This window comes from Halyomorpha halys, unplaced genomic scaffold, assembly GCF_000696795.3.
Source record: "Halyomorpha halys isolate HHAL.00 unplaced genomic scaffold, Hhal_1.1 Scaffold106.1, whole genome shotgun sequence".
NCBI lineage: Eukaryota > Metazoa > Arthropoda > Insecta > Hemiptera > Pentatomidae > Halyomorpha > Halyomorpha halys.
This window is the reverse complement of record NW_027111449.1, coordinates 2,318,673-2,336,327: the sequence shown is the minus strand read 5'-3', so window position 1 is coordinate 2,336,327 and position 17,655 is coordinate 2,318,673. Positions and strand designations below refer to the sequence as shown.

General features: G+C 30.4%; 1 protein-coding gene across 4 annotated transcripts in view; it reads left to right on the top strand.

Moving 5' to 3' along the window:
• Positions 1-17,655, top strand: part of Lfg (Lifeguard) — a 25,391-nt gene extending 7,736 nt beyond the window's left edge. For 2 of the 4 annotated variants that reach the window (XM_014415742.3, XM_067049477.1), the window contains 4 exons: positions 12,784-13,087; positions 13,650-13,760; positions 14,024-14,183; positions 15,641-17,655. In XM_014415742.3, coding sequence (XP_014271228.1) covers positions 12,784-13,087; positions 13,650-13,760; positions 14,024-14,183; positions 15,641-16,000 — 935 coding nt within the window. In that variant the 3' untranslated portion in view covers positions 16,001-17,655. Of the gene's footprint in view, positions 1-4,971; positions 5,024-11,469; positions 11,626-12,783; positions 13,088-13,649; positions 13,761-14,023; positions 14,184-15,640 lie in introns of those variants that run through there. The other 2 variants (XM_014415743.3, XM_014415744.3) reach the window with 2 other exon arrangements.

Genomic DNA, 17,655 nt, shown 5'->3' with positions numbered 1-17,655 from the left:
TATATATACCAATTTCTTCGAACTCAAGAATCAACTCTGATCCTATATTGTACTAAATTTTGTATTGCCTTTTGTCTCCCAAAATGTGTGACAATTGCACGATTTTCATTTTTTAATTATATAAACTGTGAAGTGATTTAGTATAAGCCGACCCTAATTTATTATTTACTACTAAACGTGGATCCCTTATTTTTAGCTTAGTCAATTTCAGGATAAAACCTGATACTTACTATATTCCATAAAATATGGTAAGTTTGCCCGTAACATTTTATCATATTTCTCTAGATTCCATACTTTTAGTCGAATTAGTTATTTCTGATAAGATGCTCTGTTGCACTGCGCCGATGTTGTATTAATACCCATTTATTACCAACCCAATTTCGCACAACTTAGGATGAGGGCTTTTGGAAGTACGGTACCAACCCTTCCTCCCCTTGGAAGAATGGATAATTTCTAGTAACTACATACTTCCTCCTTTTCTATTTGATTCGTGATTAGTAATCGTGAATTAAAATATATATATTATTTTTTTAGTTTTAAAAATTTTGAAGTCTGCTCAATTCAATTTTTTTTACATGGCTTTTAATATTCAAAAGTATTTTTAGCAAATCGGCCAATTTTTTAAAATTAAAATTTAATATTTGTGCAATTGTTTTTCCTGTTAATCCAGTTAAGAAAATTATAGCCCTTACCTCCTGCTAAAGTCATAAAATATGTTTCATCATTGGAAATTGCGCTATGTGCTGATTCACCTTGATGTAAAAAAGAAATAAACCAGGTGATGTTATTGTATATTTTTGGACCAACGCAAGATAGATTCAACACAATTATACTGACGTCAAAGGAGATTGCTTACCTGTTGCGTAAGTCTCCAAAGTGCTTAAGCCATATGTTTAGATAACTGCAATGAATATTTATGAATACGTTATCATACATATCTACCTTCAAAAAGAAAATACTTCGTCTACCATTTTTTAAATTTCTACATTTTTGTACGGTTTAGAATATGAAAAGTTACTCATTTAATTTTTGCCAGTGATTGTTGTTGATAAAAAATAACATCAATTATATCTACCTAATTCTTTATTAAAAAAACCTGGAGTCTCTCAAATCGGTTTTAATAAATAACCTTCGCCAACTGTGGTATTGTCGGAACTGAAAACAATTTTATCACATTAATTTAAAGTGGACTTAGTGCGTACCTAGTAAATAGTGAACCCTTTGCATTCGAAGTTTTTGCGTGGGTTGATACTTGTATGGTATGGTATGGGACTTGAAAATGTTATAGGTTATAAAAACAGAAAAAAAATTACTGCTTAGAGTAAATTCATCCACACTATGCAATTCTGTGCAGTTAGGAAAACCTGTTGTGTGCGATGCCGTATGTATGTCTTCCTCCACTGCTAACTCCGGATGTCTTTGACATTTCCCTAATAATAATTGGTTGTGACCTGGATCTAGGCACGTAATATAGATTTTTTATGGCAGTGGGTCGATGACTGACCTGTCTCTGTACCTGTCTACGTATTCCGGCTAGTATTTATGATTACGAGGAAAATACTCTAATTATAGTAGTATCTAGTTTATTAGTTTGGTAGGCACAGGTGCTAACAAATCAGATCTTGTGGGCTATTTGATTTGTACGAATATATAAGAGGTGTCAGTCACTTCTTTATAAGTTATAGAATAAATTAATCAGTCCATCATTAAAGTTGATATTTTGTCAGTTAAACTCCATAAATAGGTATGCAGAAGATGCCTGTCCCCAAGTCATCAATATTATACCAAATTCGATATTTATCTCATTGATCATGTGCCTCTTTCGTAGAAAGAACTTCGATGCTTTTATGATTCTTTCTTCTACCATATTAAACTAAGATTTTTCTTATCATTAAATTTTACTGTACACCAAAAAGTATTTATAAGAGTTTCTGTCTTATGTTTCATTATTTTTTTGATCTCTAAATCTCCAAAAAATTTGATGTATAAGACCCCAGCAGAAGTAATTAATAATTTCCTTTGCAGTGGCATTTCTTGGATAAACATTGCAATGTGTTGAATATCTCAAAGCTTTTTTCGTAATTCGAGTTTTCCAACATCTTGGAAAAACAAAATATAAACCAGTTGTATTTAATCTGTCACTAATTTGTTAGTTTAGTTTAGTTGTAGGGAATTTAGATATTTTGGCGTCCATTTCGGACATCTTGATTTTAACTCTCTTAGCAAAATGTTATCTGCCATCAATGTTATTCTTGATACAACTTTTAGGGTAACGATTGGCACCTCCTCTCTCCTATACTCTCTTCAAGGAGCCCACGGACTGACTCCTGTCTCCAGAATAGGAGTGGTGTTTCTATCTTGTGTGCGTTTTACAAAGCGGGGTTTTAAGCTTTTCAAATCCACCCTTTACAAGCACGCCTTTGAATTCATTACGATTCCTTTTTATATCTTTCTCTGGAAGTAGCCTAACTTGTAGTGGATTCTAAACAGGGGAAGATACAGATGTAGTTTATTTTATTTTTTTTTTTTTTGGAGGGGGGTAGAGGGGGTGTATGGAGTTGACCACAGAATATAGGATAATCGTAGTGCAGGCCAGGATTATTACATTTTTTGCAATTTATAATTTCTAGTGGCTGACTAGAAAGGCATAAAAATAACAAAAAAAATTATTTGAGGTTTTGATAACGATGATGATAATGATGTAGATTAACATGTGTTGATGGTTGGGGGGTGCGGTCAGTAAATAAACACAAATAAATAAAAAAAACTGTTTATTCAGGCCGACGTTTCGACCTGAATTTCAAGTCTTCTTCAGGGCTAAAACATTTTTATGTTTTTCAGAACGCTGGTTGTTATCTAATTTTTTTTTTTTTTTTTTTTTTTTTGTACTTAGCACTGATAAAGATCTGAAATTCAGGTTGAAACGTTGGCTCGAATAAATAGTTTTTGTTTATTTGCTGACCCCCCCGACCATCTTCCCCACAGCAAAAATTATTTATTGGTTAGCGACGCTTTTGCACTTACTTGGCAATTTCATATAAAATTTTTATTTAACAAAATATTAAAAATATTTGTCTACGAGTATGGCATAAGTGGGTATACTTTGAACTCAGGTGTATTATTCCTTTATCTCCCCCGTGGATCCGCCACTGTTTCTAAAACCCCTTTTAACAGACCTGCCTTATTTCAACACTCAACTCCAGCGAAAGGGTGCTGAAAAGGGGGCTAAAAGAAAGTTCTTGTGTAATTAATTTTAGTGGCTTAATTCGATGTTTTATAAAAATATGAAAAAGCTTCAAAAATTGTTTTGTTTTTTTCACTTTTTGCCTTATTACTTGCAAAGTTACTTTTCACGCAAAAAGATAATGCATTATTATAATAAAGATGAGAAAATTATCTATAATTCATGTTCTTTTTTTTTTTTTTCATTTAAATTTAATGTTTGCAAAATTCACATTTGTTCTCTACAGGAAATCTACTCAAGAAACACTTTAAAATAGCATGACAATAAACTGAAAACAACAAATTACGAGAGCTAAAATGGGAATATTTGTTTACTTTTAAAGCGGATTTCTTCTTTCCCCTCTGTAACTTCTTGGACTAAAATCCTATTTGTCTTAAATCCTGTGTATCTTATGATAATACAAAATATATTTTAGAGTATTACTAATATCATAGAATATAACTAACAATCTGACAATGTGTAAAAAAAATTTTTTTTGTGTTTGGTAAAGAAAAAAAGGTAATATTCACCGGAATTCAGCAGTCCCTTTGAGAAAAAAAGGAATGTGCTTTTCCTCAACGGGACTGCTTTATTTTTAATCTTGATTTTCTCAACTCTATTTTGATTTAGGATTACCTTACCTTAAAAGATTACTTTGGAGGTTATAAACCATTCTATCAATTTTAGCCAAAAAATCCTCTAATTTATAGAAATAACTTTTAAAACTTTTGTTGTACAACTGCATGAGACCCCAACCCCTTTTTGAACACGTTTTATTAGTTATTACGCATTTTCATTTGACCCATTGTGTAAAAACTTTAATAGTACATAAAATAATTGTGGCATTCTTAGGACTGGCCGGCAAAAGTGAAACTTCTAGGAATGAAATAATGTATTACAATTTTATTAATAATGATCATGCCTTCTCTCTTATAGCTCACGGAAGAAAATATTAGTTCCGGAAAAAGAATAATTAGAATAGAACAGCCATTTCCTTAGTCAATTCTAGCAGAAAAATATTTTATATTGTAATAAGAGCTCATATCTATATAATATAACAGGATCCCACTCAATCGAACCGGCACTGCCGGTATTGTTAAGCTCTTATTCTCCTATTACAATATAAAAATTGCCCAGCTTTGCTTTCCCCCACCTCTTCCGTTTCATTTCGCGTTACGAAATCAGTTTACTCCTGTATTATTTGTTTTCTTTAGTTTTAGAACGTTGTTAAGGCAGTTCCACCTCAAAATTGTTAGTAATTTTCTCACTCTTATTTTAATATACCGTAACCTTTTGCGTAAAATAAAAATTACTTTCTTATATTTGCCTCAAAACAATGTGTGTAAACTTCAGCACCCAAAAAAAAACATACAGTAAGCCATTAAAAACATTTGCACTAGACGTTTCTACTTCAAATTGCTCCACCATTTCTGTAAACTAACTTTTATTGTTTGCTTCATAATGAAAGCCAATAATATTAGTCCATAAATACAAGTACACAAATTATAAAATACTAACACTAATACATTTTGTTTCATAATAGGGACGACTATTAGTGATATTACAAGTTTAAAAGTAAAAAATTATCTGGCAGAATTATCTAAGTCAGTGAAATTGTACCAAATACAAAGTACAATATTAATAGTATTAGTTTGTAGTTTATTATGAAACAGGGTCCTGGAAATACATCCTTCTTGAATTATGGCAGGCCCCTTATTTACATTTAAAACCTTCGTATTCCAGTTCATGTCCACAATCCTGTCATGTCAATGGTTATGAAGCTTCACGTCAAAGTCAAAGGTTATCATATCACATTGAGTATTGTTTATTTATTAATGAAACATTAATAATTTAAAATTATATCTATTGAAATATAGTTATTAGTTTTATTTATAACTAATGTTATAACTCTATATAAGTCCTGTTCAGGGACAAAATGAAATTTATTTTTAATACTTTCCAGAAACATTTGTTGACAATAAGGTAGAGAATTTTATTTGTTTTGGTATCCTATTGATTCTATTCATCAAAAAGTATTTAATTATTAGGATTATTCTGTACAATATTTATCAGTATATTTTTCCTGCTATCACATTGAGCATTGTTTATTTATTAATGAAACATTAATAATTTAAAATTGTATCTATTGAAATATAGTTATTAGTTTTATTTATAACTAATGTTATAACTCTGATTTCGCCCGCAGTTCTATTTTATAACTCAATTAATCATTAGTTTGGTCAAAATCGTCAACTATTATCTAATATTATTATCAACAGTAAGTATGTTATAAGAACAGTAAGTTCTTCGTGAGAAAGGTTCTTTGTTTGTTAATGAAACCACCATCTTGTTAATATAACAAGTTTGCTTTTTCGTGGTGGTTTCCTCTATTCATACCATTGGAAGGTGCAAAATAAAATAATTTATCCATCATTTCATCGTACTTGTATGTCATTCTCCCATTCACGCTTTGGATGATGTGTTTAAAATGAGTGAAACCTAGCTGAGTGGAATATAAAAGAACCGTTACGACCTGAATACCTAGATACATAATAGATTATGCCCTCACCTTTCTCTAGTTTTTTAAATCGACTCTAGGGCTGCTAAGTGATGATAACCATCATCGAGACTTTTAAGGGATTCTGATTAGGACCATATCGTACTATAAATAAAATCCTCAGTGCTCGGAATATGATTGGGTGTTGGGTTATAAGAAGCATGGAAATGGAGTATTGAGGTATTAAGGGATGAAGATTATTATAGTAAGGACGTAATTTAAACTATAAAAAAAACTTGGTGAGCACCAGACCTCTGTCACTAAGATCTTGATTAAGATTTGGTTTGGATAACTGGTGTAATTTTTTAATTAATGGCTATGAAAACTGAGAAAAACAGTAAATAGTAAAACGATAAAAATTTGATTCTCAAAAAGAACTTCTCTGACACTTAACTCTTTAACTTTAAAACGTTTCAACCCGCTGACTCATTTTGGAGGGACGTGAGAGGTGAGCGAAATCATAAAAATGGATTAGGTGAAAAAAATTTAATACCTCTAAAAGACTTTAATATTAACTCAATTCAAATTTTCGATTCGTTGAGCTATGATGATGCGGAAAATCGGAAAAGAACTGCTAAGAAGATTTGTATATCACAAAACCTTTCCTGAATTTTTTTATGGTATTGTTCTGACTAGTGGAGAGTAACATGCATTATGAATTTTAACTGTTTTGATCCAAAAGGGGCTGCTTGATGTGGCATTAGAAGAAAATATATCTTATCTAATATCCGAAACCTCCTAGCTCTTATTCTAGGTCTTATGAAACGAACATGAAATCCATCCATGACTTTCGATGCTGTGCCAAGTTCAATTGTTTTTGGGCTGAAATACGACGAATTTAATTAATCGTGTATTGTTATTGACATATAATGTAAAGTAACCTTTAACCTTTGACCTTCAGTATCGTTTAAATTACTTGTATGCATGTTGGTTGCTTTAGCTGTAACCAGCTTATGGGATGTTTTCTTTGCAATTAAAAATTTTATAATTTGATTTGCTTTTCACTTCCATATCCGTACCCTTATGGTACAGCTCCCCGGGTATTCTTTAAAGTTATTTCTCCTGTAAATCATTTTCCTTAATAAATGTCGACTACTCGAGAAGTCGAACATTTTAGTACTTTGGAATATAGGTGTATAACATGGGATTTATTTAAAAATCTTTGATAATGATTATGCTCAACATTTTTGAGCATTTCCCGACTTGTGACGTCCCTTTCTTGGTTTGGGCAACTTTTCCTAACTCCAAACATGATTTGATATGCCTTGCACATCACGTGTACGTAACGTTGAAACAGTTGTCTTGGTTGTAAGTATCGGCATTAAATTTTAACGTCCCATTGTGCCTCCCCTCCGCTCTATTGTTTTTATTAATTGGAGTTTTTCCGTCGTGAAGACTGTATCTGATGAAATCCACGTAACAAGTTTGTTTTGTACCCTGTAAATGGACAGTACTAGTGTAAAGTCTTACCATCTTGGTGAGTTTAGAATGTTACATCTCTTGTAATTAATGTAAAATTTCCATTTCCTTCCGTTTCGTGCTAGTGTAACATTTCTACAGGTCTTGCTGTTTCTGATTTTTTTTGGGCGTTAAGTACTAACTAAATGAACCACATTCTGCAAGCAAAGAAGCAACCCTTTGGTTTGCGAAGTTTGAGTTAATACTATATTATTATTCCTTTCCTACCACTCCTTGTTCAGTAGAAAATATCCAACTCCTTTTCCCCCCTCCCGGTATTCTACAGTATTTTATTCATAACATCTATGAACTAACTTCGAGTCCTGAATACGGAACCATGCCACAAAAATGAGTAATAGCTTAGTATTAAAAAAAATATGCATAATATACTTCTTTGTGTAAAATTATAGTCCTTTAATATGCTTAAGGTGAAGTAATCATTTTTTATGATTTTATTTGTTAATTTTTATTTGCATTTAAATTTAGACCTTTTTTTAAGTTCTTTTCAGCATAATGTGGTCTAAATAAATGAATATCTTATCCCATCCTTTTATTTCATAAGCTTCTAGGATTTAATGACGATATATTCAGAATTGTTAAAATGCTATTAGAACCATTGAATTTCGAAATACTGATCCGTTTTTGCTATTACTTTTCTTAATATTATCGCTCCTAATCAAGAAAAGTGTTCCACCTAACCAAATGTTTAAAAGATAACTAATCCTCTACCTCCGAAAAAACCCATTTACATTTGAGGGAATGTCAGTAATTGAGAAAGAAATGGTAAAACAAAAATGTAGTTCAGTCCCACCAACTTCATATTCCTACCTCGATCTGTTGTATATACATTCATTAGATGGATTTCTCCTCCAAAAAAATTCTTCCCCTTGAAAATATAAATATTTATCAACTTTATTGACCATCAATGGAATCTAAAGGAAATTTCTTATAAGATAGCAATCAATTTATAGATGCATATTGCTTGATAATAGCAGCTAAAGCTAAGTAAACATTTATTTATTAATTTATAGGTTCGACACAGTGTGGGATTTAAAAAAAGTTGCTTCACTTCGTCAGCTGAACGCCATGCCAACCTATCTTTATACCAACTTTTGAAAAAATGATAAAGTCGATTATATCTTCTGGTAAATCGATTTTATTAAAAATGCGATGTAATATCTCAGGCAGGCTGCCTTAAATACTTCCTTAAGCGTTTTATCTTATACTTCAGCGGCTAATTTATTGTAGCAACTACAGTAATACATTAAGGGAATTCCAAGTTTCGTGTTGAAATTGTGATATTCCTTTTGTTTGCAAAGCTTCGCGAAGTCTATTCAAGGTGATATTGAGGTTGAGAAGTCAGTAATTGACCAACGAATATACGAGGCATTAGTCTTTTTTTTATCTATGTTTAACGATGTACTTCTATATTTTTTTCCTACAAGTTCTTTGGGAGAATTGTACAAATACTGTTATCTGGTTAGATTGGTTTTTATTGTTCATCCAACTATTTTTTTAAATTTTTATATAAGTGGGATGTAAGTGGTTATTATAATGCGGTATTCTAATTAGATACATAATTCAATGATTTGGAATCAAAATTAAAAAACGCTGCCTGTGTAGTATTCTCGGTCGGTTTAAAGTTTAGGTGTATTGTTTCATAAGGCTTAAAGGGCACTATGCTACTAGAGGAAGTTAATACTAACTGTTATCTCAAAGCTATTCTAGATAGTAAATACGATACGAGTACTTTAGGATTCATAATACGTAAAAATACATTTTTACTTCAAACCTTCTGTAATTGATAAATAGTTAGTACTCGATTCATCATAATTTTTGAATTACATCATTGTTATACCACCTACTTCATTTTCCTTTAAAAAATAAATACAAAATAACTCGTCCATGAGGACACCAACTCCCCTCCCCCCAGAGATACCTATAGAAGTGTGAAATTGTAAGATGATTTTACTATACTACATTATAATAATAATACTACATTTTGGAGTGGCCTCATCTCCACTTTCCCTGCGATGTTCATATCTTCATCTAGAGGAGGAAGAGTGATAAGTGAGAGCTATCGACATCCTCCTCCAATCTGTCGTGCTCATAGGCTTCGTCAAAGGATGTTTGAACAATCATTATGAGCTTGAATAGATGTTTTAAATATTTACATATTTAAGATACATATGTACATCTTTCCTTCTCTTGATAAGTGACTCACATACTATTATTAAGAATTCTTTACATTTTGCAAATCACTCTCTTGAAGTCTTCGTCTACAATGGAGCAGGTGGGTGCATGAAGGATCCATCTACCAAATATGTATATTGAGATATTGGCATTCGAATACAAATCACATCAAAGCAATGACTTGTTAATTTTTTTTTTTATGGAGAATTCTTTCTAACAATATTAATTTAAGATACAACTTCAGAGGAAATTAATTGAAACAGGTAGTTGCTTTGATGCAGTAAATTTTTTAAATTTTATTATCACAAATCACAAATTTATTCTATATGCCCTTTTCACCCTACCTCAACTTTTTTTTGGTACAGGTAAAAACTCTCCTTATTATTAGTTTGTTCAGGATTTTTCCCTAAATATTACTTAAAAGGCAGGTTCTCCATGTTGCTTTATTTGATGTCAAATAAAATAGCTATGCATCGCCTTCTTCACGCGGGCGTACATTAGAGTATAAAAAAAATTAAATTTTTAGAACTTTAAATTCTGGGTCTACGAGCTTCAACAATTTTATATTCGTTCTAAAATTATATTCAAAATATAATTATTCACCACCTTTACAAAAAAATTAATAATAAAAAAAAGTTTTAATAATAAAAGCGATATAACAAGTTTTCGTTGGTAGTCATCCATCCAAGTACCAGCCACGCCTGACGTTGCATAACGCTGTCCTAGCGTGGCTAAATACAACACGAGTGTTCCCCGGCTCACCGGCACCCTCAGGTAACGGCAAAAAAAACATGGAAGTGTACTAGCTAAGAACGATACGTTCACACTATTCTCATGCTGTCTTTGGATCTAGCATGTTCTGATCGGTTAGCTGAAAACAATTCCATAACTTTAAAATTATTAACACGTAAGAAAAAACGAAATCGACAGAAAACTCTTATACATAATTTGCATAAGCGCTAAGAAAACATTATTATGCAGTGGTAATTTTGTATTCTAATTACTGCAATTGTAGTGATGTTTGTATTTATTTATTAATAATAGAATAAATAAATACAAACATCACTATTATCACTATCAAATTGTTTGGTATTGATTTAATTATAATTATTTTTTTTCAAAACCTAAAAATGAGAAATAACGCCGTTTTCCAATTTCAGGCGTTATTGGAATTTTAAAATATTTTAAATATTTTTCTATTTAACTATCTTAAGTCTGTCTCCCTTTCCCGTTTTAAGTCAATTTTTCAAAAGTGATATTAGGATATGGTATTGCCGAGTTCCGAAAATTATTATGGGATGGCCCATAACTTAGGTGTCAAATTAAAGAAAATTGGTCTAGTAGTATTGGACTTCTGGGTAATTTTACATAAGGTATTATTAGCTATATATGAAACTGTTAATAAATACATGAGTAAAATTCAAATATTGTCAATGAAGAATTTGGTAGTCCTGCGCATGCTTCTGACAGTTTTTGATATTGAATAGTGGTCGTTGGAACTCTCGCTTAAGGTGGAGATAAGACCGATGTCACCTGTAGCATTCTGTAAAGCGAGTTTAGAATTAAAATGAGCTTCCGTATTTGAAGCTTCTTTTGAACTATTACCAAATCATTTACTTATATATCTATATTTGTTAAAAATAATTTAAACTATTACCATAATAATTAAAAAACATTTCGTTAGTAAATGAATAAAAGTGTAATAAAGACATGAAGGCTCGACTGTTATTCATTAAAGGTTGAAGTGGTACTAACAAATTGAGGTATAATTACATCCGTTTTATAGAGTACTAAAATATAATTGATTTCGTTGGCTCGTTCGGAAAAATTTCCCTTTGCCGAAATTGTAATTATTTTCACAATTTTGTGACTTGTTATGTGGCTAATGTTCTTTTCTACAGTTATCCTGCGATTCACGAGATGTTGTATAAGGAAATTAATGGGTTTATCCGGGATATGATTAATGACTATGTTGGTAACCATTTTAGTCGAATTGTCGTTAGCCGTCACGTAGGAGTGAAGGCCAGGTGAGTCAGTTGTTTCTCTTCAGCTGACTAGTTCGTTTCGACGTCGGTTCTCCTCTCCTAATATTTTCTCTATCTAGGACAGTTTTTGGTTTTGCAACATATTGCTCCATCTACGTCTGTATCGAACTACTGGTGGTCTATTGTTAGATTCTGAATTCCAGTAATGGGTATGCTATATTGTTTTCTATTTTGTTGTTATTCTATATAGTTAATACAATTTTTATTAGACGTTTAGTCCTATATTTATAAATATCCAACGATTCGTTTTTTATGTGATTTGTTTTATTTGTTAGTGATATTATTATCAAGCGAATTCCGTATTTTTTTACTATAGTTTTGTTGTTTAGAATCATCAATATTAATTTGTAAAAATAACAATATTTTATTCTTACATATTTAGTTTGTTTAAGGAAGTCCAAGTTTTTGTTTAAAACATGTAGGATTCGTTTTGTATTTTAATAATTAAAGTGTCCCACTTTCCTCTTATGACCTTGAGGTTATCTAATGACCTTTCTACCATAACTTTGATATCTTGGTTAAATTTCATTTAAGAAATGTTTATAAACAAAACCATTGGTAGATTTTTAATTATATATGTTAATTAGTTGTGTGACATTTGGTTCACTCTATCTTCAATTCGTTTTTTTTAATTTAAGAAATCAGAAGTCTGATGTTTTTCTTAAAAAATATTGATCTAATTAAAGTTATTGATAAATTTATTCAGTATCTTTATTTTTAGTTCTATTTGACTGTATTTTTCTTCCTTGAGTAATTGATTGAATCATTTAAATTCTAATTTAATAACTAACTGGTTTATGTTTATGAGGCCTTTAAATTTAATAGAGTAACAGCATTATAATCCCATTAATTATAAATAATATCTAACTTCTATTAATAATTTCTGAATCATGATTAACTCCTTTCAAAAGTTGATGCAACCTTATCATTCTCTTCATTATCATTTCTCTGATAATTCAACTCAAAATAATATTTTAGTGGTATTCTCATTTTAACTTGTTTATCATATTGGTCCCAGCTCTCAGAGAGATGTTAAATCTCACAAAGAATGTATGAAATTCCTCCAATCACTGTCAGTTGCTGTAAAATGTAGATATCCAATTATATGGAGTAAAATTGTTTAGAAGGATTTAGAATTTTAGTGTCACAACATTTTGAAAGTAATTACTGATATTTTCACTGTTTTCTTTTTTTTTTTTAGTAAGTAAGTAAGTGAGTAACTCTTAAAAGAAAACATGTTTGATAATTTCTTTGTTTTTGTTAGTATTTTTAAAAAAAACTAATAAGTTTTTCTTTTTGTTTTTTAGGTACAGTTCCACCTCCACCAGGTTTTCTTCCAGGAGGCTATCCCCAACCAGGCTATCCCCAACCAGGTTACCCACAACCAGGCTATCCCCAACCAGGTTACCCCCAACCAGGTTACCCTCAAGGAGGCTACCCACAAGGAGGATATCCACAAGGAGGCTATCCATCTGCAGGCTACCCAGGTTCATTTGGCGGTAGTCCACCTCCCACTGCAGGGATGTACAATTCAACTAGCTATGGAGAAGATCCCTTGGGATCCCATGGATTCGACTTCAGTGACAAGTCAATACGGCTTGGATTCATTAGGTATAATATGGTTTGTTTTTTTGTATTAATTAGTCAATTGTGAGCTATAATCTATTCTAATATATGAAGTTGAAGAACTGGTTTATTTTATGCACTGATTTCTTGAACAAGTTGGACAAAAATTGATTTATAGAGTATTGATTTTTAACTTGATAATTACATGAAAAATTTAAAATTTTCTTTTTTAGTTATTAGTTATCTCTTCAACAATAACTTGAATTTTTACTTCTCAGGAGTTGAAGGTGTAAATGTTCAAGAATAGAATGACCTAAATTAAAATTTAAGTGGTCTTTCTCAACCATTTTAAATAGTTCTTTTCTTGTTCATCTGTTCATTGAGCATGTTGTTTTCTCTTACCTCTTCCTTCTTTTCTCCTAGAGATCACTTAGTAACACCACCAATGATTTACTTTAATTGGAGTCTAAATTTGTTCTCCTAGAGATCACTTAGTAACACCACCAATGATTTACTTTAATTGGAGTCTAAATTTGTCTTTGCTATTCTAATAAAAGAAATATATTTATATGCAATTAATTTTTTTCTTTCATTTATTTTATTTTAGGAAAGTGTATGGAATCTTGATGGTACAACTCACAGTAACTCTCGCTTTCATTGCCCTATTTACATTCCACGATGGCACTAAAGTGTATGTTACTCAGCATCCTGCTCTCTGGTAAATTAAATTCATCCCTTATTTATGAGTGGATAAAACTAATTAATAGATTTGATTACATTTATATGTTTACCAAATTTTTTTTTGTTTAATTGTGACACTTAATTTTACTTTTTATGATTAATTGTATGATTTTGGTTGATGATACGTATTAGTTGAATTAGATACTTTCTCCTTATTAATAGATATTCTGACATTGTTTAATGTAATTGACCAAGTTTATTGTAATTTCTAATCAGTCCTATTATTTTATATATTTTCAGGTGGATTTCTCTTATTCTGATGTTCGTTTGCCTTTTATCTATGGCTTGCTGTGGGGAAGTTAGACGAAAAGCACCCATGAACTTCATTTTTCTTTCTGTTTTTACACTTGCTGAAAGTTTCTTACTTGGTTGCGCGACAGCTACATTCAAGAAAGAAGAGGTATAAACTCCTAAATTAAATTATCATTGTTTATATTATATAATGAGCATTTAAAAAAAAAAAAAATCTACCTAATATTTATCTTCTCTTTTATTTTGACTTTTGTTTATAAAGTTTTATTTTAGAATTACATTACATTCTTCACGTAATTCTGTAATGAAAAGTGTAACTATACTGGATACAATGGAGAAACAAGGTTTAGTGCATTTAATCAATTTTTTCTGCGGTTAAACCATTTAGTTATGAGAGTTGTATATAGAATTTGGTGTAGAGTTTTTCTGATATACTTTAATTTTTGGGTTCCAATGGCGTGTAATTTGAATTCTAATTAGAATCTAAGATCATTCATGAGCTATCACCAATAACAAAGATTGGTAGATTGTAGAAAATAATGCTCGCAGACTGAATGAGATCAACTTAAGCACACACCAATGTTGACAAGCTCATTTGGACAATACATCCACAAAACTTTGGATTATTGTTTATTTAAGTACCGATGATATTGTTTATGTCAGCTGATCTCCTGGACTGATTCACATTACAAATTTGAATGAATCATTGTTAGTGCCTGCTGAGGTTCTTGCGGTTCCTATAAAAACTCAAAAATGGGTACTTTACTTTTAATATAACTTTCTTTGGGACGAAGATACCCTGTTGATAATGATGAGAAAATTGATCTAATTTTATTTCATCCCACAACAAAACTACTTAGAGATTGGACTCAACATGTTTCCAATGTATAGCTCTTAGATAATTTTCTGAAAAAATGGTCAATGTAGTTAACACTCGGTCAGGCATAATTGAAATCCCAAAATGTTCATCTGTGAAATTAAAAATTTAATTCTTTTTAGGCTTAAGGAAATGATTGATTTACTTAACTCTTCACTTATAAATGATAATATTTGTGTTTTAAAATGTTATTTTTTCATAATCACATAAATAATCCACATAACAAATATTTAGAGGACATAATTGGGCACAATCAATCTGAAAGATTATAAAGAAAATTAGAAAAAATATTGTCAACGTTAGCATACAATTATTGTAAGTAAATAAAAAATATTTTAAAAATCTGTAGTGCTATGAAACGCAATTCATCTAGTAGATTAAATGATCGCCAAGTGCACCAACAATGCACAGCGAAAAGTAAATCATATTCTTACGTGATGGGTGGGATATTAGGAAGCTGCTAGAGTCCTTACGCTTTTTTGGGAAATCTTTTACCTTACAAAAAAAAAAGTTGTGACTGACGATTACTGGCAAATTATATTTTGCGATCATCCCATATGTACATATCAGACAAACGATAGTTGAAAAAAAAAAAAAAAAGAATGATTAAATGTATCTAGCCTTAAATACCAAAGTTTATGCATTGAGTTACAATATTATCTAGTAATATTTGATTAATTTTATTCTCTAATATGTCTCTGATATATATATATTGTTTGTTTATTTAGGTATTTCTGGCAGTTTTAATTTGCACAGTTGTCACTCTTGGGCTTACTCTGTTTGCTTTCCAAACAAAGATTGATTTTACTATGATGGGTGGTGTCCTGTTTGTTGCTGCACTTATATTGATGATATTTGGCATAATAACTATTTTCTGGCATGGGAAAATTATCACTCTTATTTATGCATCTTTTGGAGCCTTGCTGTTTTCTATATATATCATCTACGACACACAGATAATGCTAGGAGGAAAACATAAATATGCCATATCGCCTGAAGAATACATTTTTGCTGCATTGAACCTTTATCTTGATATAGTCAACTTGTTCCTGTATATACTTACTATCATTGGTGCAAGTCGTGATTAAACAGTTTGCGTTGTTATATTTGTTTTATTATGTACATTTAATAAGAATCTCTGAAAAATGTTCATGTCTTTGATAAAAGCAACTTAATTGGCAGCCCTTATTTGTTTGGCTTTTAAAATGTGAATAGTTCTTTTAAATGTTATGGTATTCTGTAACATTTGCCAAGAGCTGCCTTAATCCTCTTTAAATTTTAATAGTACATATTTTCTATTATTCTGTTATCAATCAGGTTTATTGAATGTAATGAGTGAGTATGTGTGTTAATGCACATATACCTACATATGTATGCAAGCACAGAGTTAATTAAAACTAGTCATGATATTCCTTTTTAAAGAAAGAAAGTTTTTATTTATTTTATTTAAGAATATAGATGGTGACTGCTTTAAATCTGTTCTTAATATGTAATTTTATTTCTTTTGTCTCAAAATTTTTGTGTTTATAAAATTTTTATTAATTTTTTGCTAAATATCCAGTTATTTGTGATTGTGATTTAGAACTCAATAAACATTGTGTATAATTTATTTTAAGATTAGATTGCAATGCGAGAACTGGAATAACCAAATATTGTCATTGGGGTGGTTGGAAGATAATGAGACTGTTTTACCTTCTGCTGTATTAGTTGCAGTTTTGAAAAGTCTGAGTGTATGTGGTATTTTGTGAATGATGAACTACATTTACACTTAAGCTGTGTGAAAGGTTATAATAATCTTTAAATTTTGAAATTTATATATGGTACATGTTTATTATAGATTATGTCATTACGTAGGAGGACATTTTTAAATTTATTTTAATTCTGTTATATTAGGTGAGAGACCTATAATGATTTAGGCTAGCAAGAGTATTTTACTAATGTGGTTCACAATAAGCAAATAATGTAAGAGGCAGATAAATCAATAATTTTCATAAATATATTTAATTAAAAAAATTCAAAAGCAAAAAATGTAAAGTAGTTTATAAAAAACCCATGTTTATTTCGTTATATGAAAATTGGTATATATTTATACATATTGTATTGTATGCTTGTGTTATGATTCCAGATTTTTAAGGTTAGGTATTACATTTATTTTTGTTCTTCATACCAGCCATTGTATTTATCATTAGATGACATATTTTGGCTGTGTTGTTTCGTTTTTGTACATATAGTTGTATATATTATATCCTTGTATAGTTTGCTTAATGACGTTGGTTCACATTATTCAATATTTACATAAAATGTATTTAACCGTTTTAATTTAAAATTGGAGAAATTTTATGTATAAAACTACATTTTTATTGTATGTTTTTAGTGGGATATAATTTTTTGTAAGCTTACTTGTTTGGCTTAAATCGATAAACATATTGGTATAAAAAAATTACAACATTTTGGTAAAATTCATAAAAAGTTAGTTTTAACTTCATTTATATTAGTATTTTATGAAATTAAGCCTGACATTCCTAAATCATATTTGTTTATTTACTTCTGTAAGTATTTCTATGTTATTTCTTTTTTTTAAGTGTAGTTTCAAGTATGGATAATTCGTTGATTTTCTTCGATAGTTTCCTTTTGAATTTGTGTTAAGTAGTTAACTTTGATGATAAAGTTTGGCCAAAGGCAAACATTTGATTCCTCATCTGTGAAATTTTAATAAATGAGTAATAAAACCACTGCTTGTGAA